The 26,972-nt window shown below is 48.2% G+C and overlaps 1 protein-coding gene across 2 annotated transcripts in view; it reads left to right on the forward strand.

Annotated features, from left to right (window-relative positions):
- Positions 1-202: 202 nt before the first annotated feature.
- The window catches only part of OTOF (otoferlin), a 90,512-nt gene continuing 63,742 nt past the window's right edge, over positions 203-26,972 (forward strand). For both annotated transcript variants that reach the window (XM_060168588.1, XM_060168589.1), the window contains exons 1-2: positions 203-281; positions 16,560-16,618. In XM_060168588.1, coding sequence (XP_060024571.1) covers positions 203-281; positions 16,560-16,618 — 138 coding nt within the window. The remainder of the gene's footprint in view (positions 282-16,559; positions 16,619-26,972) is intronic.

The raw sequence follows: 26,972 nt of genomic DNA on the forward strand, positions 1-26,972 counted from the left end.
GGAGGGGTGGAGGTTGGCCGGGCTGTGAGTCTCTGGAAGGAGCGGCTGGGCTGGGTTGCCTTAGTCTCTGTGGGCAGCATCGGAGGGGAGAGGAGGCGGTGTAGGAGAGGAGGGAGGCACGTGTGCCGAGTGCCTTCCATCCACAGAGCTCACTCCTTCCCCCGCTGCTCCCGCCTGGCGGTACCCAGGCTCCCGCACCAGCATGGCTCTGTTCGTCCACCTCAAGACGGTCTCCGAGCTGCGGGGCAGGGGCGACCGGATCGCCAAAGTGACTTTCCGAGGTAGGGACTCTCCTGTCTTATGGGGACCCCAGCTCCGGGCTGACGGGATAGGGCAGGGAGGGGAGGATGGATTGGAAAAGTTCTAGAAGGTTGGTGCGATGAGGCTTCTCACAGGCAGCCATCTGCCCCTGGCCTGACTAACCATTGTGATTTCTTGAAAGCAGGGTCCCCCACGTTTCCATGTCTGCATGTGTGTCTCTCCCTGCACTCGCCAATGTGCCAACCAGAGGGTTGTCCTCTGCCTGCAGGAGGTCCTGGGGAGGCAAAAGTGAGGACCCCACCCCAGGGCTCAGGAGAACCCAGGGCTGAGGGACCCAGCGCTGCGGAATCTCCCTGGGCCCCCTCCTCCTCTCCCTCTCCCTCCTGCAGGTTGATTTCCTTGGGCACAGAGTGGGGGTGTGGTGTACAGCCTGGAAGACCCGGGGGGCTCCTAGGAACCAGCATGATGGGGATACTGTTGGCTTCTCGCAGGTCTATCTGTGGTCAGGGGTCCTATGAGCCCCACCAGCCTCCCTCTCTGTCGGTTCTCTTCCTAGCCTCCTTCCCTCTCACACATCCAGTGACCATTTACTATGATCTCTGTGCCAAGGCCAGGGGCTGGGCATGATCCAGACCCTGCCCTCAATGAGCCCACATCCACTGGGACAGGAGGACCAGCGGGCAGACAATAGGGACATGTGTGTGATACGATGAGGATGGGGATGAGTGTAGGGTGCAAGCTACAGAAGCAGCACCCTGACCCAGGCTGGAGGCAGGGTGGTCAGGGAAGGCTTCCAGGAGGAGGTGACACCTCAGCTGAAACCCAAGGGAACAGCAGAAAGGAGCAAGGTGAAGAGGTAAGAACAGAGCAGACAGAGGGGACAGGATGCCCAAGATCAGGAGAGGAGCTGGGACACGGGAACATAAGCCTAGATCCCAGGGCAGGTGCGAGCTGAGGCAGGAGAGACAGGTAGAGCTGAGGAGGTGAGACTGCCTTCACCCTGGGGAGGTGGGCAGCCCCTGAAGGTTTTGAGCAGGGAAAGACAAGGCCAGGCTTCCCTCTGCTTTTTACCCACGCACCTCTGCCTCTGCCTCTGCCTGGCCACAGCCTAGCCCCCTGGGCCAGGGGCATGTCTGGCAGCCTTTGACCAAAGGCCAGGGTGCTCCTCACTAGACATGGCCCTTTCTCCCCACAGAAGTGTCTGAGGGTGGGTGGGGGGGTGGGAGAGTAGGGGAGGAGCTGAGAGAACCCACCAGATTAAAGAGCAAAGTGAGCATCAGGGCCCAGGCTGGACACACATCTGCACCTGCGTCAGGAGGGAGAGGTGAGACCATGGGGCAGCCCTCTCAGGACCTCTCCAGCAGCTACCGTCAGGCCAGCTCTGGGCACGAGGCCCTGGGTTATCCACACTGTGGCCTGTTGTGCGTAGGGACAGGCAGAGGTGGAGGGGATCGCAGTGTGCGTGCAAGCAGGAGGGAGAGGAATGGGGGCTCGGCTGCCTGTTGCTTCCCACACCCGCCCAGACTGCTTTCTCTGCAGCACCCTGGATCTCTGCGTGCCACCTGCCAGCTCGTGCTGCCTTTAGAAAAAGCAAGTGTGTCCTTTCATCTGTGACACGTGTCCCCGTGGTGGAAAGATAGCACGGTATCTCGGTCTTTAGCTACAGGTCGCCGTGTTGTTGCTGCCATGACAGAACAGTCCCAGGCTGCACAAACCAGTCCCTTTTGCAGGCAGAAAAACCAAGGTGTAAAGAGATCTGTATGGCCTTAGTGGAGGGACCGAAGCACAGTGGCCCCAGTTCACAAGACCTCATCCCAGCCCTGGCTGCTCCACCCTGAAAGCCTCTTTATCCCCTCCTGGTGAACTGGGGTTAGGCACCTTGTCTATTGGATGCCCACCTTTTTCCTTGGGCAGTGGGGCTAGTCCTCTAGCCTCAGTGGACCACACAGGAATTAGCCTATTTGCAACTCATGCCCTCTGGACTGAGTGGAGAAATCCACTTCCAGGCTCTGCATCTGCAGCACGTGACCGTAGGCAGAGCCCCTGGGGAGGGGGTTGGACAGCAGGAACAGGCAGATGGCAAGCAGGTTTCCAGAAAGAGTCCTTTGCAAGAACCAGAGATGCCCCAGCCATTCACCTGCTGCTGCCAGCAGTTGACAACTATAGATGCCCCAAAAGACCAACACTAACTACAATTCAGAGGGAACGGACTCACCCTAGAATGTTCCACAGTGTCTCCTGCACACACAACCACTGGTGTCCAAGCAAGTACCCTGCAGGGAGAAACGAGAAGCCAGTGGACGGTCAGAGGGAGATGCTGGCCCTGAGCTCCTCAGATCCCTTGAGTGAAGCTCAATGCCAGGTGGGGTGAGGGAGCACCAGGTGAGTTACTCGTGGCCCAGGTAGACCAGATCAACTGGTTGAAATAAAGCTTGACTTTCTGTGCTGCACGACACAGGACACTTAGGAAAGAGCCCTATGGGGTTGTGGTAGAGAAATCTGTAGATATGGGGTCAAAAGCCCTGGGTCCTACCTGGGTTCTTCCACTTACTTCACCTCTCTGACCCTCAGTTTACTCACCAGTAAAATGGGTACAATGATAACATTCACTTCATCAGGTTGCTTCAGTGAAAAAAATAGGTATGAAAGAGTTTTAAGGAAAGAGCATTTAAATGACCGATGTGTTTGTGAGACAACTGTTTCACTTCTACTTGGGGCAGCTGCTGGTTTCTGAGTCATCATCTCTCCAGCCCAGCTTCCTTCTGTCAGCCAGGAGTGAGGAGAGAGGGCAGCGTGCGAGATATAAAGCGGGGAGGAGGGCACGCCTGAGGGGTTCCCGACCTGTGCCAGGAGGAGGCAAATTGGCCTGGCCTCTGCTCTGTAGGGACCCCCCGCTAAGATGTTCCACAGGAACCCAGGCCTGGGGCAGACCACCCCTGAGGCCCCTGTTCCCACGTGGGCTGGGCATGCTCCAGCTTTGTCCCCGGCCACCCCTCTTTTCCCTGCCATCCCAGGTCAGCCGGCCACCTGCCCTTCGGCTCAGCGCACACCAGCCAGCTCCATCTGTAGCTCTTAGGTCTTACTGCGCCAGCAGCCCCTCTTAACCTGGTCCTGCCCTCATTCGTTTGTTCACTGAATGTGCTGATATCTGTGGACGGGCCTGGAACCCTCAGGGGGAAGAAGACACAGCCCCTAACCTGCAGGAGTCACAGTCCATTGAGTCAGACAGGAGACACCAGAAGTCCTGGACCCCAGGCCCCATCATGCAAGCGGACCACAGGGCCTCGGGGCCTCCGCTTCCCATAAGCAAGATGGAGACCGTAAGCAAGTCCTCATTTAACGCAGAGGGCCGCAGCCAGAATCAGGAGTGGGCTGTCTGGGAAGGGGCCATCTTGCCTGCAGGTCACCACTCAGAGGGAGGAAGTGTTAGCTTAAGCTGTCCTTTTTCAACTCCTGAAATAATTCCCAGCATCCATCATAGAGCCACGGAAGGCAGAGTGGGAAGGGCCTCTAAGATCTTCTAGTCCAACCTTCTGCCCAGGTCTCAGCCCCATCCAAGCCCCCAGGCATGGGTTCCTGGGCTGTCAGGGAACCAAGGGACAGACTGTGTGGGGCCAGCCTGCTGATCTTCCTTTACTCTCCATCCCTGAGTTTTCTTGCCAAGATACCAGCTTTGGGGACTCGATCGGTGAGATGGGTGATCTCTGGAGGCTGGCTCTGATCTCCACATAATTCGCCTGACCTGGTAATTGGCAAAGAGGTTTGCTTTATGAAGGCCCCCCCCCCCTTGGCCCAGCTGACTTTTCCTCTTTGTTCCCTCCCCACACCACCCACTGGGTTCCCACTACACTGAACTTCCTGCCATTCCCCCAAAGATGCCAAGTCTTCTATACCTCCAAGCCTCGAGCCGTCATATTTCTTCTGCCGTCTCCACCTTGAGAACTCCCGTTAATTCTGTGCACCCTTCAAGGCCCAGCGCAGCCGTCACCTCCTCTGTGGAGCCCTCGGCCTCCCTTGCAGTACTGTGTACACGCTCCTTCCACCCCTCAGCTAGGGCACTTTGTAGTTCAGAAACTGCCCCGGTTTGTATGCTGTACTAACCTCCAAGCACCTTCAAGACAGGCATCTGATCTTAGCTCTCCTAATTGAGCCCTGTGCTGAGCCCCGGGCCAAGTCATCCAAATGAACACGAAACGGCACGTCTTTGAGGTGCTCACTCGTTAGTGGGTTTAAATCCTTCTTCCTCTGTGACACTGTCACTCTTCGGCTCAGTGTTCCCAACTGTGAATGTCCCCGCCCCCAGCTGTCTATCCAAAGGGGATCAGGAAGTGGAGGAATCAAGCATCCTGGCCCCAGCTCCCTCCATTGACCTCCCAACCCGGGGGATCTTCCAGGGCCCCAGAGGGAGGCTGACTTCACCTTCTAGCAAATGTTGGGGAGTCCAGCTGTGGTCCTCAGGTCGGAAGCAAGAAAGGCTACACAGCTCCCCCGCCCCTCCCGCTTCACGGCACAGGCTCTTTCTGAGCGTTGCTGCCTAGAGCACAAGGTACAGGGTGGGGCTTAAAGGACCCGGGCTCTCACAGTCTGACAGGGCAGAGGAAATGTGCGCAGACATGTGCGCAGACCTCGTGGAGAGGAAATGTGCGCAGAAATGTGCGCAGACCTCGTGGAGAGACACTGCCAGACACAGAGGGCCAAGGCGCACTTAGGGGCGGGGCGGAAACTGCAACATGTTCAGAGGATGGCGGCTTGCTCCCAGCTGCAGAGGTCAGGGAAGGCTTCGTGAGAAGGCAGAGGAGGGGGTAGAGGAGACGGGGAGGAAGCCCTTAAGCTGGGTCTTGAATAGCTGCTCGCACACGTGGAGATGCAGAAGGAGGGGCGAGGAAGGGTTGCTGGCGGAGGCAAGGCCATTCTGGGTGAGGGACTGACGGGACCAGAGGCCAGAGGAGGGGAATGCCACTTAAATACGATGGCCAGGAAGCCACTAGGTTTGGCTACAGCAGAGGCTGCAGGTAGTAGATGGAGGTTAGAGAGCCTGGAAAGGAGCGCACGGCCGGGTGGGTGACTGTGTGCTGGGAAGGGGTTGGGGCCCCCGCCTGGGCACTGAGGACAAGATTCCCCTACTCCTGGCTGCTGCACGGACCACCTCAGCCTCCAAATTAGATTTATTTTCCCATTAAAATGGGGGAACTCTCCGCCTTGGTGAGAAATAGGATTTCTATCCGGAGACTTCTCTACCACCCCTGGTGAAGGAGGCAGAGTAGCCCTGTGTCCCAGCCCTGAGATGCTCCTGGGACGCCTGGACCTGCCTGTGCACTCCAGCCCCGCCCAGCACCTCCTCTCTGGGAGGATGTGGGGTGGGTGTTGCCCCAGTGAAGGCGGCAGAGAGAGGGAACCCTTAGGACAGTTTCTGCAGTGCACAGCTGGCTGTGGACACAGCTCTGTGCTTTTGAGGGGCCCGAGGGATTTACGCCACATCCTCCACTCTTCCAAGCACCCCCTGGCCCCTCATCACAGGGGGAGTGGATCTTCTGTGCCCAAAGCCCTAGGAGGTAAATATCCTCCCCCGGGGCCAGAGTTAAGCCACTGCAGACCTCGGAGAGCAGAGTGTGCTGAATGTTCCCTAAGTTTCTCCTGCTTTGATGAGACAGGTGTGTTTTCATGATATGGAAATGACCATGTAACTGTCTTCTGCTACAAACGGCCCTCAGCAAAAATGCTGCTGGAAGGCAATGTGCTCAAGAACAGACTTGAAAATAATTTCCCTGAATTGCAAAGTCTTGGTTATCTTACCCACCTTTACTGATAACATAAAAGCTATATTCCTTCCACCTACTCCCATCCCTGGGTTTGATCTTTTTTTTTATTACTAATTTTTTAGAATGGAAAATCTAAAATATATACTCGAGTAGGGAGACGAGTATAAACGCCCCCAAGTTCTCCCCATGCAGTCTTAACAGCTATCAACTCATGGCCAATCTTGTTTCATTTGTACCCCTTCCTACTCCCACCCTCCAAATAATTTGGAGGTAAATCCCAAACACCACCCCATTTCCTCTGTAAATATTTAGTATATAGCTGTAGAAATCAAGGACTCAAAAAACAGAAAACCCCACATATTATATCCCTCCTAAAAAAGAAATAAATCCTTAATACTATCACGTATTCAGTGATCAAGTTTCTGATTATCTCATTAATGTCATAAACTCTTTCCCAATTCATTAAAAGCTATATTTTAATGTGTTTTGTAAGTCAAGTATTTAATCATTCATTCACTCCTTCATTCATCCAGGTAATAATATGCATCAAGGACCAGTTATGAGCTAAGTGCTATTCCAGGCAATGGGGTGACAGCAGTCAATGAGACAGACAAGGTCCCTGCCCTCAAGGGGAAGACAGTCATTGCACAAGTCACTGTGAGTGGGATAAGTGTTCTGGAAAGAGAGGTACAGGTGCAAGGCAGCCTGAGGCAAGAGAGGCCCACTCAGACCAGGAGCTCCAGGAGCTGCCCTGAGCGGGTGAGTCAACGAGATGAAGTTGGAAAAGTGCACAGGCCCAGAGAGGAGATCTTACTGAGCAGGGGATGGGCTGATATTTAAACACCCTTGAGAGAGGATAGCATTTTGGCAGAGACAAAACTCATGAAAGGCCCCGCTCCAGGCAGAGGGGCTACTATCAGTACAGATGTGATGGTGTGGAGCCGTGTCAAGGGCTTGGGGGACAGGGAGCGCTGGCAGGGCCTGGGGTAGGAATGGGGTGGAGGGGAGGCTGGGCTCAAACACAGAGGGTCTTCAGTGTCACACTCTGGAGTCTGAACTTTGCCTTGTAATTGAGTGGGAGTCACCAAAGCTCTTGGCAAGAGGATGGGGAGGGAAATCCGATCTGGGGATGTAGAGGTCAGGACCTCAGGCCAGGAGCCCAGGGAGGGGCAGTGGTACAGGCAGAGGGTTGTGCCTCAAAAAGGGGGCTGTGGGTTTGAAGAGAAGGGGTGACATCCGTTCAGAGGAGGAGGCAGCCCTGGGATTGGGAGTCAGCAAGAAGGCAGGACGAGGGTGCCGCTGGATTTCCTACTTGAGTACCTGGGTGGACGGTGAGACCACCAGTGTCGCCGGGGAGCATACGAGGAAGAGCGGGTTTGGGGGGGCGCAAAGAGGATGGGCCTGCCTGCAGCTCATTCTAGTGAGAGTGTCCCCCAGGAAGCCCGAAATTTGCCTCGGTACCCCGAGTACCCAGGAAAGTGGTTGGAATCCAGTGGTTTGGGAGTCCGGGTGGCAAGTGAAGACCTAGGAGAAGGCGAGGTATGCCTGGTTCTTACGGGGCTGCTCTGGGATCAAATGAAAAAGTTGATCTACATGGAAGGCTCTACAAACTGTAAAGTCCTGTAAAATGTAAGGATTATCCTAATGAGGGCCCCTCATGCTGCAGCCTTCTAGAGAGACAGAAAGAGAGTAGATTGTGACCCTGGGGATCCCATGGACCCAGGGATCTGGTGGGGGGCAGGAGTTCTCCCCACATTCTGCCAGACGTGGAGATGATAGGGTGAAAATCTCCTGGAGCCGTCACCTCCAGGGCAGGCACCTCACCAGGTTCCCTGGGACCAGCACAGTGCCTGGCACAGAACAAATCTGAAACAAAAGCAGCAGGAAGCAGCGCGGCCTGCGGGTGTGGCAGTTACAGCCAAGCAGTTAGCAGCGGGGGACCCTGCAGCCCCTGAGCCCGGCAGCACCCGGCAGCACCCGGCAGTGATCTGTTTCTTCCACTGACGGCTCCAGAAAGGTCTCCTGAGACAGAGAATATCCCATGATCATTTTTACCTTTGGCCTCTTGTCTGCTTCCTACCTGGACTCATCCACCCCTGGGAGGCTGGCTCAACAGTCTTTGCTTCTGTTTTATTTTTCAAAACAGCAGGGCTCATCAACTTAGCTGCAAGTCAGTTTTCACTCGCTGGATTTTTCTGAAAAGCCAAGGTTTAAGATAAAGTCAGGACCGCAGTTTTAACAATATTTGTTTACCCCATTTAAGGATGTAAAAAGAGTCACACTCCCATCACGCTTCATTGTATTCCCGGTGCCTGACATGGAGGAGGTACTCTGCACAGCTCATGGATCACTGAGACCACAAGCTCCTCCATCCGTCACAGACGGGGAGAACCTAAGATGCAACAGCTGCTGAGAGTGTGGCTCGTGCTGTCCTAGGCTCGAGGGGAAACATCACACTCTCTCTCTGCCTCAGTGCCTGGGTCTGAAAGATGAGAAACAGAGTCATCAGTTAGTTACATGGCAAAATCATTTTGAGGCAGCACCTGGAAGGAAGTACAGGTTTGAGCTGAGCCAGAGAGATGGAGTTCATAATCCCTGCCCTGTCCCTGCCTCTCAGATGAATCCCTCACCTAAGCCTGAGTTTCTGATGTGTCCCTGGGTGTTAACAGGGTGAGGGAAGGGGAAATGAGTGAGTGGAGGTAAGAAATGATATTTGAATAAGATTTGTGGAAAACAACAGATGAGAGATAGATGGGGCCTCCGTCTAGCTGAGAAGTGGGGAAAAGGAAGGGATAGCCTCCCCTGTGGGATGCCCAGTGACTCTGCAGAACCCAAATCTGGATCTGAGTTGCTGGTGATCTTTGGAGAGCACACTGTTTAAGGAACTTAAGGAATAGCTGTTTTCCTGGACAATTCTTTTTTAATTGAATTTCTTCGTTCTACTGTCCCATCAACTGTCCTTATAAAATTGAAGAGTATGTGTTCCTGACAGGGGGAAAAAGTGTTATTACAAGAGAGAATCACAAACAACTAAACAATAAAATCATTAGGGACATAGAAGATTTGACAACATCATCAACCACATTGTCCTAATTGGCATTTCTAGAACATTTCACCCCCAAACTGAAAAATACACATTCTTCTCATATGCACATGGAACACTTATCAAGACAGACCATATGCTGGGTAATTAAACAAGTGTCAATACATTTCAAAAGACTGACATCTTACAGAGTATATTCTCTGACCCCACTGGAATTCAATTAGAAATGAATAACAATAAGAGATCTTTAAAAGCTCCAAATATTTGGAAATTAAACAATACTCTTCTAAATAACCTAAGGTCAAAGAGAAAACAAAAGCAAAATTATAAAACATTTCTAACTGGATGTTAATGAAAATACTACATATCAACATTTAGTTTTAAATACTTATAGCAGAAAAGAAAAATGCCTACAATCAATGATCTAGGTTTCTGCCTTAAGAAGCTGCTAAAAGAAAAGCAAAGTAGGGACTTCCCTGGTGGTGCAGTGGTTAAGAATCCACCTGCCATGCAGGGGACACAGGTTCAAGCCCTGGTCCAGGAAGATCCCACATGCCATGGAGCAACTAAGTCTGTGTGCCACAACTACTGAGCCTGCGCTCTAGAGCCCACGAGCCACAACTACTGAGCCCACGAGCCACAACTACTAATCCTGCGTGCCACGGCTACTGAAGCCCGCACGCCTAGATCCCGTGCTTTGCAATGAGAGAAGCCACCGCGATGAAAAGCCTGCGCACTGCAACAAAGAAGTAGCACTTGCTCACCGCAACTAGAGAAAGCCCTTGCACAGCAACGAAGACCCAATGCAGCCAAAGAAAAATAAAAAAGAAAAGAAAATTAAACCCAAATCCTAAAAACATTATGCTAAGTGTAATAAGCCAGGCACAAAAACCACATATCATATGATTCCATTTGTATGAAAAGGCCAGAGTAGAAAAATCGATAGAGACAGAAAATGGATTAGTTGTTGCCAGGGGCTGGAAGGAGAGAATAGGGAGTGACTGCTAATGAGTATGGGGCTTCATTTGAGGTGATGAAAATATTCTGGAATTAGTGATGATGGTTGCACAACCTTGTGAATATACTAAAACTCACTGAATCATACACTAAGTGGGTGAACTTTATGGTTTGTGAATTATGTTTCAATAAATAAAAATAAATACAATCTAAAATATTAAATCCAAGGATAATAAAAGGAAAGAAATAGAAAACAAACAACAGAGAAAACTAACAAAGCCAGAAGTTTTTTCTTTAAAAAAAAATAATGAAATAGGTAAAGTGTAGCAAGACTGAACAAGAAAAAACAAGAAAACACAAATTACCAATACCAGGACTGAAAGAGGGGATATCGTTACACTAAAAGGAAACTGAGGGAATATTATGAATAATTTTATATTTCTACAGCACAGGTGAAAGGAACGAATCCCTTGAAAAACAACTGACCAAAACTGACACAAAAAGAAATGGAAAACCTAAAGAACCCAGTATCTATTAAAGAAATCAAGTCTGTAATAACAATGATAATGATGATGATGATGGCAGTGGTGGTGGTGATAAACTGCTTTTCCGTAAAGAAAACTTCAGGTCTAGACAGCTTCACTGGTAAATTCTAGAAAATATTTAAGGGAGAGATAATGCTATCTTACACAAACTCTCAGAAAATGGAGAAGGAAGAACACTTCATAATTCATTTTATGATACCATAATCTGATAAAGACCTTATACAAAAAGAAAATTAGAGCCCACTATCCCTCATGAACAAAGATGTAAAAAATCCTTACCAAAATATTAGTCAGTTGAGTAGCAATATATGAAAGGGGTAACACATCATGACAAGTGAGTTTTATCCCAGGAATGCAAGGTTAGTTTAAAATTGGAAAAGTACTGACTGGCTAGAACTCCAGTGCAATGTTGTATAAAACATGAAGTGGGGGCTTCACTGGTGGCACAGTGGTTGAGAGTCCACCTGCCAATGCAGGGGACACGGGTTTGTGTCCTGGTCCGGGAAGATCCCACATGCCGCGGAGCGGCTGCGCCCGTGAGCCATGGCCGCTGAGCCTGCGCATCCGGAGCCTGTTGCTCTGCAACGGGAGAGGCCACAACAGTGAGAGGCCCCCGTACCGCAAAAACAAACAAAAAAACCCCATAAAAACATGACGTGGGAGTGGACAACCTTGCCTTGCTCATGATATAGATATATAAATGTCCAATAAACACATGAAAATGTGACCAACATCATTATTCATCAGAGAAATGAAACTCAAAAACCAAAATGAAATACATCACATGCACTGAAATGTAAAAGTCTGACAATAACCAAATGTTGGTGAGGATACAGAACATTTCTTTTACATTGTGGATGGGATTGTAAAATAGTATAATCACTTTGGAAAAGTGTTTGACAGTTTCTTCTAAAGTTAAACATACACCTATGCTATGAGCCAGTGATTCTGCTTTTAGGTATTTCTCCAAAAGAAATGAAATGATAGGTCGACAAAAAAACTTTGGCAAGAATGTTCACAGCATCTTTACTTGCAACAGCCTGACAATGAAAGCAATCCCAAAAGTATGAACAAGAAAATGGATCAACAAGTTTCAGTGTATTCATACAACAGAAATTGCTCAACAATGCAATTAAATGAATTACTGATATATACAACCATGTAGATGAAACACAAAAGCATTACATTGACTTCAAGAAGCCAGATACACAAAAGTACATTCTGTATGATACCACCATTTACACAAAGTTTAAAATCGAGAGTTAGAAATCAGGGCTTCCCTGGTGGCGCAGTGGTTGAGAGTCCGCCTGCCGATGCAGGGGACATGGGTTCGTGCCCCGGTCCGGGAAGATCCCACATGCTGTGGAGCGACTAGGCCCATGAGCCATGGCCGCTGAGCCTGTGCATCCCGCAACGGGAGAGGCCACAACAGTGAGAGGCCCGCGTACCGCAAAAAAAAAAAAAAAAAAGAGTTAGAAATCAGAGCAGTGGTTTACCTATGAGGGGTAGAGACTTATGGAAAGTGGGGGATGAGGGAACATCTTGAGGAATAGGAATGTTCTTTTTTTAAAGTTTTATTTATTTATTTATTTTTGGCTGCGTTGGGTCTTCTTTGCTGTGCGGGGTTTCTCTAGTTGCAGCGAGCAAGGGGCTACTCTTCGTTGTGGTGCACGAACTTCTCATTGCAGTGGCTTCTCTTGCCACAGAGCACAGGCTCTAGGTGCGGGGGCTTCAGTAGTTGTGACACATGGGCTCAGTAGTTGTGGCTCACAGGCTCTAGAGCGCAGGCTCAGTAGTTGTGGTGCACGGGCTTAGTTGCTCCGTGGCATGTGGGATCTTCCCCGACCAGGGCTTGAACCCGTGTCCCTTGCATTGGCAGGTGGATTCTTAACCACTGCACCACCAGGGAAGCCCAGGAATGTTCTTGATTGACGTGTCTTGATAGTATGGTGATTACACAAGTACAGTATATGCATTTATCAAAACTCACTGAGTTGTGCACTTAAGATCTGTGAATGTAAATTTTACCTGGTTAAAAGAAGAGCTAATCATACGTAAAATAACTAAACTTTGAAAAATATTATACAAGATGAGGGAGAAAATTGTTCCTGATTATATGCTACTAAAACTAAGCTACAAAATGTGATCCGTAATAGAGGAAACCATTTTTATATTTAAGACACAACTTAAATGTCAAAAGAAAAGACAGGACTCTTTAGTAGAATAATAGGCATCTTTCAGTTGGGTAATGAGCTATGTACCAGGTGTATAAGCACTATCATATTCTCCATTTTATGGATGAGGAAACTAACACAAAGACCAGTTAACTTCTTCAAGAGCACAAGGCCAGCAAGTGATAGAGCTGGGCTTTGAACTCAGGCAGCCGGGCCCACAAGGCTTAACCACTGTCCCGTGGCCCCTCGTGCTTGTAAGGGGCTTGCTGCTTTACTCAGACTTTCACAGAAACAGTCTCTTGCTGACCCTCACAGTGGTTCCAGGATGTAGGCCCGTCCAGGATAATTGCCGCCAGTTTAGAGATGATGACTCTGAGACCCCAGGGACTGAAGAGCCATCTCCAGGCCTCCCAGCCTCGGCCGCAGCATCAGGCCCCAAACCTGAGGAAGCCAGGCTTTTTTCCTGCACACAGGGATGCCTGGGCCCTGCTTCCCCACACTTGTGGGAGTAACTGGCCTTCGAAAAGGAACAGGCTGTTTGGAACTGGGGGGGAATGAAAACTGCAGGGCCACCCTCTTGAGGTGCTGTGGAGGAACAGGGGGAGAGCAGATGCTGGGGACGTCACAGCACTGCAGCAGGGAACGGGTGATTACCAGGCCACCCTCCATACAGGCCACCCCTGGCACTGCAGACAGTGACGTCTGGCTAATGGTAAATAACGCAAAGAAATAATAGTGACGGGTCTGAGTCACAAGCAGGGTGCTCTGCGCCATTTCTCAGCTCACACTAGGAAAAGAGTAATGTCAGGTACTGATACAGCCCAGAGGGCTAGGTCCTGGGCAAAGCCATCATGTCCCTGAAGCTTGTCCTCAGGACACTGTCTTTCCCCGTAATGGTCCACTCCCCCCACCCTGTGCCCTCTTAGGACCCCCCAGTCCAGGTCTTCCTTCGGGGGGCTGCTCCCCGAGGGGAGGCACTTTTCATTCTTCCCTTCACCATCAGAACACACTTGTCCTGTGTCCCACTCCTTCCGGGCTCCATTCTCTGCTTCATTCTTTCAAACCTTTGCTCACACCTTTCTCTGCCTGATGTCCCATTGTCTCTCTCTCTTCCCCCCAGTGTCTCTGCATTTCTAGATTCCATCCGAACTGCCAGTGTAAATGCCCATGGCTCTATAACACCTTCTTTGATCTGCTAAGTTGAGGTCACTTCTCTTTTTCCTGTGTTCTCAATTTATTTATACTTGTCTTGCATGTCAACGACCAAATTTTGCCTTATGTACTAGGCTTTTACATGCCTGACCTGTCCCCCTTCTGGATCGTAATAAGATTCTTCAGGCAGCGTCCCAATTCTAATTATCTTTGTACAACGGCTGGCCCACCATCCTCCACGGCCAAATGGCTGTGCTGACCCAGCAGGAATAGAAGACCCTCATGTGTGGGAATGAATGAATGCACACCGGCTCACAGCCCAGTCCCTATACGCCTGCCAGTTCTCAAGGTCTGGCTCTAGCAAGGTAAACCGTCTGGAAGAGAGAGCTGTTTGTTGCAGATGGGGACGTTTTGTACCCTTAAGTCACATCACATGAAAGCTAGCACTCCATCCTGCCTTATGAGACGAGAACATCGTTTAGGGGAGTAGTAGCCGTATGGATACTGTAAAATGGCAAACAACATACAACTGACTTCGATTAAGCTTTGGACTTGTGGACCCCTCCATTTGGGTATATCTGATGTCATGGCACTTATTACAGCGTGATCACAGAGTCTGCTATTCAAACTCCATTTATCGACTCAAGGAGGACTTTATTTCAGACCAGAGAGCTCAGCTATCCCATGAGCCTCTGAAGGAACGAAGGATGCTGTTCAATTTTCCCCACTTAATCTCCTGCTCAGTCTATCCACAAAAGCCTCTCCACAGCAGGGAACAGGCTATTTCCTTTCTCTCAAGACTTATTCTCAATCTCAGTGGCAACAAAGGTGATTGGATATTGGGATTTTAAACGGTTTTGTCTGAAAGTCATTTAATATGGAACTGAAATGTCAACAAGACTGGTATTGAGTAGAGTAGATGTTAAGTGGAAACGAACTTGAAACGAGAGATGGGGTGAGTAATCCCCACTGATAACTTGGAAGGGGTGACAGAGGTCCCCTGGCTCTGCCCTAATGAATAGAAAAGCACCACTGGAATTATCCCTGTCACTGTTTGTACAAATCCTCCTAAAAAGTGGCTGTCCAAAAATGCTTAAGGACATTCTGTTTTCTTAATAAGTTGTCCTTTCCACCGTTCTGTGCCATTGATTTGATTTTTTTTTTCAGCAAACCTTTTTTTTTTTAATATCTAGAGGCAAAATTAGGTCATCCTGTCTGACAATATTCACCACATTTAAATCCCCGGGGCCTGAGGCAATTAGGTTTTACTGCTTTCCAGAACAGAGCCCTGATGTATAAATTTTGCAATGGCTGATTTCACAGTATTTTACATCTTTTCCAACAAGGCTATAGGAAATACACAAGCAGGGGAAGGTTTGAGCTCCAGTGGCTTCATGCATATTTGAACCCTGTAATACCATCTTGGACTGTCCCTCCCTCCCTCCCCTCCGGCTGGGTTGCTCAGTTTCACTCCGGGAAACGCTTGAACACAGCCATATCCAGGCTCATTACCGTTTTCCAGGATGAAAGGGCCTTTGATTATTCAGGCTTTCCTTGGGGAAGCCTCAGTGCACAGATATGCTCACCTGATTCTCAATTTGTATTGCATGTTGCCTGTGGGGAAAATTAGAAGAGGCTCAGGCACCATCCCTCATGCTTTCCTCTCCTCCCCTGGCTGCCTCGGGATTTGTCGTTGAGATTTTTCTTTTTAGTTTTTTGTTTTGTTTTGTTTTGTCCCTGGCTAGTGCTAAAGAATCTTTCTTTCCCCTCTGTCTACTCCACATCTGTTTTCTGTGTCTCTAGCTTTCGCTTTATAGCTTCTTCCTCATTATCTTGGTTGCAACCCCTCCCCATGTGCCCCCATCCTCCAAATACACACACACACACACACACACACACACACACTCTCTCTCTCTCTCTCTCTCTCTCTCTCTCTCTCTCTCTCTCTCTCTCTCTCTCTCTCACACACACACACACCCTTCCTCAGACCATCCACCTGACTCTGGCATCAAACCCCTGGCCGCCTCCTTGTCAGCTTCATACTGAACTAGGACTTGCTTCTAAATTCTAAACCCCAGGCAAGCCCTGGATATCCCTGCACCAACCCTCTTATTATACAGATGAGGCCACCAAGGCCAGAGGAGAGAAGTGGTTCCCAGGGGGATGGAGCCCCACCACCAAGGAGCATCAGAGGGGACTCACTCCAATGCCTCCCTGGCCAGGCGCTGGTCCTGACAGATCTCCCGGAGTTTCCAGGGGGAGAAGAGCACATCGTACTCCCCCACCCCTCTCCTGGGTCCCCAGCCTGCCCTCCGGTGACAACCCAAACTAACCCTCAGAATGAGACTGAGTTCAACCTGGAGGTAGCCCTTCAGTGAATGGTCCATTGGTTTCGGCTGGTGGGGATTTTTAAAAGCATTCTTTTTTCAATTACAAAAGTGAAAATGAAAATGAAAAATGAAAAATGTCAAACTCAAGTGTATACAATGAAAAAACAAAGCATGCTGCTTTCAATATCTTCTCACTCGCCCTGTCCACTGATAACCACTCTTCTAAATGGTTTGAGACCTTTGTCCATTCATATATAAAAGAATTGAATTGGGAGCTATGAAATGAACAGCTTACTGTCCAGGGAGTTCTGACTGTAATTTCCTCTTTTCCCCACCAGGGCAATCCTTCTACTCCCGGGTCCTGGAGAACTGTGAGGATGTGGCTGACTTCTCAGAGGTAGGATGCCCTTGGGGCAGCACAAGCCCAGAGGGGAACCAGCAACTTCCCGCCTGCTGGGGGTGTGCTGCTCCCACACCCTGGGGGGAAGCCTGCCCAGAGCTCCTTGCTTCCTGGGAGGAGGCAGTGGTGGGAGCTGGGGAGGAGGCTTCCTGTCCCCTCCACCCAGGACCCCTCTCGGGGACCTCTGTAGAGGAGAGCCCCGTGCAGAGCGTCTGGCACAGAGAAGGGCCAGCTGGGCCCATCCAACAGGCCTGGAGGGGCTTCCCTGTTCCCTGGGCACATGGAGGGCCAGGCTAACCCACCTTCCAACAAATACAGTCACACACGGACCTCACCCCTTCCTCTCCAAGAGCTGGTGGGCTACCTCTTCCACTGTGGCTCCGCAGGAAGCTTTTCTGTTCTTTCGAACCTCAGGCTCAGAGGGTTGAGAAAATCATTTGCCTCCGTTTATGGCACGTTGTCTCATTGGTCCCTACAAGGTCCCCTCTCGTTTTTCAGTGTGTAGGTAGGGATGGACGGATGCACGCATTCTCTTTTATCTCCATATTCTTTCCCTCCATATACAACCATTCTAATGTGTTTAACGTGTGTATCTTTTGATTTCCTGTGTGTTCTTACAAAATTGGTATTGTTATCTCGTAAGCGTATAATTTATGTTTACCTGCATGGTGTCATGTTAAATATTTCCTTTTGTTTCAGTGAGCACCATTTTTAAATTCCATCCATTGCTATGCTAATCTGCTGTTTCTACAGTACTCCATGGGACACATCCAACACACATTAGGTTGACCAGCCATCCTGGGACTTGCCTGAGATTTAGGGGGTTCCTGGGACACAGATTTTCAGGGCTAAAAGCAGAAAAGTCATGGTCAACCCAGGGTGAGTTAATCTCCCTACTCATCTCGCCTGTGCACCCACCCCCCATGAGGAACTCCTAGCTTGCCTCCAACTCCCCACCCCCAGAGATGCTATGGATATTCTTATGCATATGCCCCTTGGGCTTGTGTAAGTATTTCTCTGGGATATACGCCAGGGCCAGGAATTGCTAGCTCATAGGCTATGCATACACTTAATTTGACCCAGGACTGTCATGGTTGACACTAGCAGTGCCTGTTTTCCACATCCTCATGTACACCTGTATACACCTGTATACAGCTCTCTGATTCTCATCAGGCTAACAATGATACCTCATTGTTGTTTTAAAGATACATTTAAAGGTTCCTCTTCTTTAAATTGCCTGTCCATATTCTTGGCCCTTTTTTCCTATTATAGCTGTCTTTTCTTATTGATTTGCAAGAGCTCTTTGTATGTTCTAGATACCCACTCCTTGTTGGTTTAAGATATTGAAATATCCTCTCCCAGTCTACCATCGATCTATTAACTTTGTCCCTGGTGCCCCTCATTGACTAGAAATTCTTAATCCTGGCGTGTTTCCAAGTTTTGTTGAAGAAGTCTATATACTCTTCTTGGTTACAAATATATTTTCCTACATCTTCTGATTTTATAGTTGTATCTTTTATCTTGTATGTGCTTTTTGATAGGGGTCCAGTTTTATTTTTCTCTATAAAGGGAACCATTTTTCCTAACATCAGCTTGCAAAGCAAGCAATCATCTCTTCCATTTATTGTATGTTAAAGTCTATGTGAGTCTTCTATTCTATTCCTTTAGTCTATCTGTCTGTTCTTGAACTTTACCACACTGTGTTAATTAATATGGTTTTTTAAAAATGTCTTAATATCTGATGAGGCAAGTTCTTTACTCTTTTTTTTTTGAAGTTGGCCTATTTGTGGACCTTTCTTCTCCCAGATAAATTTTAAAGTAAGTTTATTAAGTCCTTCCAAAAACCAAATAAAGTTTGATTGAATTTTATTGAATTTAAAAATTAACTTAGGGGCTTCCCTGGTGGCGCAGTGCTTGAGCGTCCGCCTGCCGATACAGGGGACATGGGTTCGTGCCCCGGTCCGGGAAGATCCCACATGCCGCGGAGTGGCTGGGCCCGTGAGCCCTGGCCACTGAGCCTGTGCATCCGGAGCCTGTGCTCCGCAATGGGAGAGGCCACAGCAGTGAGAGGCCCGCGTACCGCAAAAAAAAAAAAAAAAAAAAAATTAACTTAGGAAGATGTCATTTTCTTCATAATATGAAATCATCTATTCCATCCTTTACTAGGATTTTAAAGTTTTCTACATAGAAGTCTTATGTATTCTTGATTATTTCCTGGATGCTTTATGGTTTTGTTACTATCATGAATGGTATCTTATTACATTTTTTAGTTGATTATTGCTGGCATAGAGAAATGCTTTCCTTTCCTTTTTAAGTCCCTCTTTTATCTGGCAAACTTGCTGAACTTGATATTGATCCTCTTATTCATTTTAACAGTTTATCTATTGATTCTATGTTTTTATGTATATGATAATATTATCTACAAAAAGAAATGTTTTATCTCTTCCTTTCCAATCCTATCTCCTTACTTCATTATCTTTCCATAGGGTATTGGCTGTGATCTCTAGTTCTATGTTAAACAGCAATGGTTTTGGTGGGTATCCTTTCTGCCTTCTCCATATTAAAGAGAATAAATGCATCTAAAGTTTTGTCATCAAAAATAATTGCTGGAATAGGATTTTACTATGTAACTTTGTTTACTAGTTTACTAAGAGTTTTTATTATAAAAGCTTGTTGAACTTTATCAAAAACTTTTTCTGCACCAATTGAGACAATTATAACATATTCCTTTAGTATATTTCATAGCGTATTATTTTTAATACACAGATTCAATTGGCAAATAATTTTATTTAAGAGTTTTGCTGCTATGTTCATAAAATTTTCATAATTCAATAATACATAAAATTTTCTGGAACTATACGCATAAGATAGAAATTTACCTTGACATTTTGGAAGAATCAAATGTAAAAACATGTAAGTCTGGACAGTTTGGGGAGGGGAGTTCTTTGACTTCCTTTTCACTTTCTGTGTGTCTTCTTGAACCAATTTTGGATTTTTACATTTTTCTAGGCATTTTTACATTTCATCTGGGTTTTCAAATTTATTAGTGCACATTTGATCATACTGTTTTAAGATTGTTTTAAAATCTTTTCTGTGCCTAAAGTTATTTCCCCCTTTTTATTCCATATTTCATTTATTTGTATCTTCTCTCTGTTTTTCTTGGTCAGTCTTGCTAAAGATTTGTTTATCTTATTAGTCTTTGTAAAGAACCAGCTTTTGGCTTCATTAATCTCCCCTGTTGTCGTTCTCCATTTCATTGATTTCTGCCCTTTTCTTAATTATTTCCATTCTGTCTGTTTATTTTATTCTACTCTATGGTTCTTTTCCTAACTTCTTGAGTGCTAAGCCTATTATTATTTTTTTTTTTTTTGCTGTACACAGGCCTCTCACTGTTGTGGCCTCTCCCATTGCGGAGTACAGGCTCTGGACGCGCAGGCTCAGCGGCCATGGCTCACGGGCCCAGCCGCTCTGCGTAAGCCTATTATTTTTAACTTTTCTTGTTTCTTAATAAATGTATTTGAAGCTGTAAATTTTGCTCTATATGCAGTTTTAACTGTAGCCTATAAATATTTATATATAATGTTTTCACTATTATTCAGGTTTAAACTTTTCTTACATTCCTTTATGATTTTCTTTTAAACCCAAGAGTTATACAATAACGTTATTTAGTTTCCAAATAAATACATGTATGAAATTATAGCTCCTTATTTTATTCACTTCTAGTTTTATTGCATTGTGATCGAAGAACAGAGTCTGTATGGTATTGATGCTTTGGAATTTACTGAGACTTCTCTTATGACATAATTCATGGTCATAAATGCTCCCTCTGCTTAAAAGGAATTTGTTTAGTGTGGGGTTCTATCTGTAGCTCTATATAAGCTTGATATTATATAAGCTCAAGCTTATTATTTATATTATTTAATTCTTCAAATGTTCTGTTTATGTTTCTCTGCTTGATCTATCAGTTTCAATAATGACTGTAACAAAATCTACTGCTACAATTGTTGATTTATATATTTCTCCCTGCAGTTCTGTCAGTTGTTGCTTGATGTGTTTTGAAACTGTTACTAGTTGCCTTTATGTTCATTATGGCTATATCATTTTGCTTATTTTCCCCTCAACCGGCACTTGATATCCTTCTTTGTCTCTTATGTTGTTTTTTGCATCAATTTCCATTTTGTCAGATATTAAGATTGCTATCTCAGCCAATTTTGGTTCGTTTGCCTGGTATATCTGTTTCGATCTTTTTAATTTCCTGGTATATCTTTTTTCGTGTTCTTATCTTCAATAATTCCGTTTTTAAAATCAAGTGTGTCTTCTTAGGGCATGGATTATTAGGTCTTGTTTTCTTACCCAATGTGAGAGTCTCTCTGTTTTCATTGATTAGTTTTACCCATTTGCCTCTACTGTAATTGCTATTATTATAAGACTTATTTCTACCACCATCTTATTTTATATTTTCCATTTACTGTACTTTCTGCTTCTTTCTTTTTTTTTTTTTCCTATTTTCCAGCTTTCAGTTGGATAGATTGAGTTTCTTTTGTTAGTTGAAAAGCTATGTATTCTGTTTTTGTTTTCAAGGTAGGTAGTCAGCCTTCCATACTTATGTTTATGTTCTCCTGTTGAGAGCTCAAATAAATAATTATAATTTCTCCTAACGTGACAAATACCTTAATACTCTCTTGTGCCTCTTTGATTTCCCCACCTCAGCCCACATCCTCATGCTGATATTAACTAGATTAGAATTTTAATTCTAGGTTCTTATGAAGGTGTGTTCCCTTTTTCCTTTATTTGTCCTAGCCTTCTTTGTTCTTTTTAAAGACAACAATAGTCTTTTCCAAGATACTTAATCACCTTTATTTCTCATATCTCTTGAAGCATCTCTTGGAATTGTTTTTCTTCTTATTTGAGTACCTCCTCCAAAAGTTTTTTTTTTTTTAATTCTTTTTTTTTTTTAAACCCCACATATGTTTATTTTATTTTATTTTTTGGCTGTCTTGGGTCTTCATTTCTGTGCAAGGGCTTTCTCTAGTTGTGGCAAGTGGGGGCCACTCTTCATCGCGGTGCGCAGGACTCTATCGCGGCCTCTCTTGTTGCGGAGCACAGGCTCCAGACGCGCAGGCTCAGTAGTTGTGGCTCACGGGCCTAGTTGCTCCGCGGCATGTGGGATCTTCCCAGACCAGGACTCGAACCCGTGTCCCCTGCATTAGCAGGCAGATTCTCAACCACTGCACCACTAGGGAAGCCCCAAAAGTATTTTTCATTTGAATTTTTATGTAGCAATCCTTCTAAAGCTTTGTAAATCTGAGAATGTGTTTCTTATTTCTTCAAATTTGAATGAGAGTTTCATCAGTTATAAAATTCTAAGCTCGAAGTTCTTGCCTTCACAACTTCAAATATAAGTCCTTTATCTTTGATATTCTTAAATTTTATTATAATGTGTCTAATTGTGGGTTTCCTGATCTTTCCTTTTTTGCACTATTTTGTGAGCTGTTTCAAATCTAAGGCCTTTCATCTTTCATTTATTATAGAAAATTCTATCTCCATTATTTTTTTCAAACATTCAGTTTTTATATTGTTCTTGCCCCTGCAACTCCTATGATCAGATGTCAGTACTACTTCTAGCTGCCATTTCTTACCTTTCTGGTTTTTGTTGATTAATCCTTTGCTGCTGTCTTCTGAGGGAGCTCTTCAAATTGATCTTCCAATTTACTAATTTCTTCTTTTTTCTTATGATTCCTTGAACTTGTTTTATATTTTGCTGACACATAGTTTTATGGTCCATTCGTTCTAATGATCCTGTTCCAGTTGGTGTATACAGTTCAGTCTGTTGTCTTTTTTTTTTTTTAGGAGAGATACTCTCCCAGTCTCTTTACTTTGCCCTGTTTGAGCTCCCCTGGTATCAGCTACTCTGTCTGGTAATGAGTACTGAGCAACCATCAAAGGCTGCTATGTCAACCTCTAGGGGCTGAAGGGCACCAGGAGGGCCCAGTCACCACAGAAACAGAGTCAGGGTCTCATCTCTAAGCCTTAAAGTAGAGAATTTTAACAAACTAGCTCTGGGAGTTCAATGAGAGAAAGTATGAGGCAGTTGGTTTATCAGCATCTATTTTTATTAAACCTCATCCCAGTGGGGTTTTTGTCACAGTTTTATCAGTAAAGGAGCAGGCAACCATTGCCCCAAGGTAGTGCCAGGGAGTGATGAGAGCAGAACTTGCAAAGATTTCCTCCAACCTGTTCTCCCACTGCTGCTTCCATTCACCCCTCCCCCACACGCTGAGCCGCCACCACACTCCCCAGCTCACGTCAGTTCACACAGCCTTTGGTCCCCCGGGTTTCTCATACCTGCTTGCATGTTTGTTTGTTACTTCCTAGAATCCATATTCCCCTCTTGCTTCTGTAGTTCCTACGGGGTTGACTTTGGGGTGAGCGGCAGCAGAGTCCTAAGTCACCATCTTGGCACAAAGCCACAGCTCTGCTTGACCCCAGAAGAGCTTACCCCAACTTTCCTGCCTTGCCCCTCATGTCTGGCTCTGGCTGGCTGGAAACGGCCTCATGACAGCCTGTTCCCTTTGAGGCTAGCATTTAGCTGACCAGCCTCCAGCGGCTGTCTTCTCATTCTGGGCCCATCCCACACGGTACAGCTGTGTCCGTAGGACCAGAGCTGTAGGCACAGGGGAGCAAGGCCTCAACCTTCTCACCTGGGCTCAGGCCGCCACTGACCATCACAGCCCCCAAGCCGCCCCCTCCCCGGCGAGAGTTCTGTCCCTGCCTCCTCCGCCTCCCGGCTGTATGGCGTTCAGCCTCAGTTTCTAAGCCGCAGCTGGTACACTTGTCAGATGGGGCAGGCGATGGGTATGAAGTCTCTTTGTAAAACCGTGAACAAAATGAGAGATTGTCGTGACGATGGAACCATTGCGGTACTAAGCCTGGCGTCTCAGCCTCAGATGAGCCCCACCGCACAACCTGCCTTTTCCTTCCCCTCCGCACCACCTCCTCAGTCCTGGAGGGCCTGCCTGGGTGACGATGCAGGCCGCCTGGCTCAGTCGCTCAGCCCTGCCTCCCTGGGCGGCTGCCCCCAGTCAGCCAGGTGCAGCATCGACTCCCTGCTTCTCACCAAGTATCCCAGGGGACATGTCCACCCAGATCTCCAGCCCGTGAGCAACCTGATGCCCCTTATAAGGGCACTGTCACTCTTTTCCATTAACTGCACCCTGGGACACCTGAGCCATGGGTATACATGACATTCCAAGTTAATCACCGTGTCCTTCCTCTTCCCAGGGCCGCCCAGCACGGGGCAGGGGGAGAGTCAGTCCTGCCGCCCCGAGCACGGGACCACGTTCTGAGCACCTGGTGTGTGCCAGGCCCAGGCAGAGATGCCCCAGAGGGAGAGGCAGGTGCAACAATACACAAGGATCCCTGCAGGAACTTGGGCACAGGGAGCCTCCGGGTCAGTGCAGAGAGACCAGGAAGGGGTGGAAGCCAGGGAGTTATGAGCAAAAGCACATGCCAGGATCGGAGAGCAGCCGTGAGGCGGGGAGAAGTAGCTCCCACCCGGGGAAATTTATACACACACGGGCACTTGGTGGAATGGGGCAAGGATGCTAAGTGACCTGCAGTGCTCAGGCCCTCCCACGGGACACGGACTTGCCTGTCACTTGCCCTCTGGGCAGCCCCGTGGGAAGATAACGGCAGCAGATTCCCACAGCAGCACCATGCTGCGTCCTGAGCAAGGCCTCCTCCATCCAGTCTCCACAGCAACTACAGCGATGAAACTCGGGCTCAGAGACCACGTATCCTTCCCAAGGTGACAGCTGTAACTGGCAAAGCCAGGGTTCTTAGATACTAAGGCCCCTCTGGATGCAGCAGTAGAGAGCTGCTTGGCCTGACCCCCGCCACTCCTGCAAGGCCTTGCCGGGGTCTCTCCATACCCCTGTCTCCATTTCTCCTTCTAAGAAGCAGCTTGCAGCCTGGCTGCCACTGGTCAGCAGGGTACACCCCACAAAGCAGTGGAGGCAACCGTCCCACCTCCTGCTCAGGAAGGGCCCGGGGAACTCTCCAAAGACAGCCTGGAACTGCACCCGTACTTATACCTGTCTCCCCAGCCTCGGGTGGACAAGTCCTAAACTTTCCCGGCTGGCTCCTGAAAGAACCAGCCTGTCAGTGTTTCCAGAATAAGCTTGGAAAGAAACCTCAGCTGCCCCTTACAAAACCTCCAGAGGTCTCCTAGCTTCCCAGCAAGTCTCTTTTCTCACCCTTACTGTGCCCAGGGGCTTTGGGAACCAGCTCAGTGAGGTACAAAGCACATTGGCCTGGGAGTCACGAGACCTGGGCTACAGTCCCCACTGAGCTGTTAATGAGCTCTGCGCCCTTGGGTTGGCCACTCAACCTCTCCAGGCCTCAGATTCCCTTTCTGAAAAATGGGGTCAGACTCCTTGCTCTGTCTGCCTCACAGAAATGTTGCATGGCTGAAAATGAAATAAAAGACATGAAAACAAACGTCTCTCCCTCCTCTACTCAGACAAGGATGGGAGGGGCCGCTGCAGGCACAGAGGAGGAACCTGAGGCGGTGGGGGGTGGACATGGCAGAAAGACAGCGCTCTGCACAACCATGGTGGAAACAGAGCCTGGACCTGGTATCTCCTTTCCCAGAGGCTGGAACCTGAGATCCTGCATTTAACCTACAACTATGGAGAAGCTAAAGAGAGAGAGAGACAGAGACGAGAGAGACAGCCTTCGTGCCAGGCCAGCAGCCAGCCGAGGCCCCTGGTGGTGGGGTGGGGTCATGGCCACACCCAGCCTACTCCAAGCCAGCTTGGTTTGGCCTTAACCAGGCTCTTGTGGACCAGACCTCCCAGCAGAGGCCAGAATAACAATAGTAATTGTAGGAATAAGGGCAGCTGCGAGGTACTGAGTGCTTGGTACACGGCAGGACGGACTGAGAGCTTACGCAAGCCTCATAACTCACTGCAACGCACTGGGTGGGCAACACCCCAGGCAATGAGTAGCGCATCAGGGTTTGAACCCTAGTCTAATTCCAGAGCCTATGGCCACTTGCAAAGCGGACAGGGCTCAGTCCTGCCCTCAAGGGGCTCAGTCCAGTGGGGAGATGGACCCAGAACAGGAAACATGGACTATGGGCCTTCTGAGCCCAGAGGAGGGAGAGGTCATCAGCCTGGGCGGTAGAGGGTCAGAGCTCATCTTCCCACTTCACTTGTATCTGGAAGACATGGGCTGTCAGGAACATACCTGTGTGGTTCATGAATGGCCTGGCACCCAGCACAGGGCTCAGGGAAATATTGCTGAGTGAAAGAACGAACAAAGGAAAAAACCCAGTTTGAGTCTTGGGTCTCTAACTTCCCAAGACAATCTCTTTCCATTGCACCTTAAAGCTTTGCAACACATCCTAAAATTTTCCCCCCCCAAATTTAGAGGGCTGTCTCTTTAAGGACATTGCCTTGCTGATTTAGGATGGTTTCAACCCCAGCTGATGAAGCCCAGGATGACCCAGGTCATTCTCCAGGCTGTATCAGGGAAACCTTTCCGTGGAGTCCTAGATAGCTGGGGCTGATAGGATGCAGAACTCCGCCACCCCGGCCAGCACCTGCCAGGTCACGGCAAAGCTTAGAGCTGGTGAACTGGGTCACAGCTCCACACTCCCGGTGCTCCTGAGACCCACTTCGGACAGAGGTCCCCTTCCCTCCCTCTGCCCCTAATGCTTGCCACCTTACTCTGTCAATGTTCCTCTCCCGGGCTGCAATTTCAGGTCTGTGCCTGTCTTCAGTACTACCCAGAGAGTAGCTCCTGAGACACCCCCCTGCCTCCCCACGCAGAGCCCGACACACAGGAAGTGCCCAGCAAACATAGGAGGTGCTCAGCAAACGTGTGCTCCTGCGTGGGGCTTGCTGGCTCATGACAACTTGAGTAGCTATCTTTGGCTCAGCTACTACCTGAGTCCCCCAGCATGTTTGGAGGCTGACACAGGGTGGGATCCTAGATGATGTGCGGGCTCCCTTGGCCCGATCGCTAGGCCACTGATTTCAGGGCATCTCCAGAGGCAGAAGACACAACCCTCAGCTGCTGTGGCTGCAGGAAGAGAATCATGCTGGTGCTGCCTCAGGCTGGAGAGAGGCTCTCTGTCCCCAGCAGCCCCCTGCAATCCCTGCAGTGTCCATCCCCAAGGATGCCAGACCTTGCCCCGGCTCCTGGAAATAACAGCAACGCAGTAGAATTCACTGTAATAAAGCGCCATGTTGGTCAGGCTCTTACTTGCGCCGGGTTCTGTGCTGGTGCTTCCCCAGCCTCGCGATAACCCCAAGAAGCGGTACTGTGACGTCACCCTTGCTTTGCA

This window comes from Lagenorhynchus albirostris, chromosome 13 (assembly GCF_949774975.1).
Source record: "Lagenorhynchus albirostris chromosome 13, mLagAlb1.1, whole genome shotgun sequence".
In the NCBI taxonomy this organism is placed as follows: Eukaryota; Metazoa; Chordata; class Mammalia; order Artiodactyla; family Delphinidae; genus Lagenorhynchus; species Lagenorhynchus albirostris.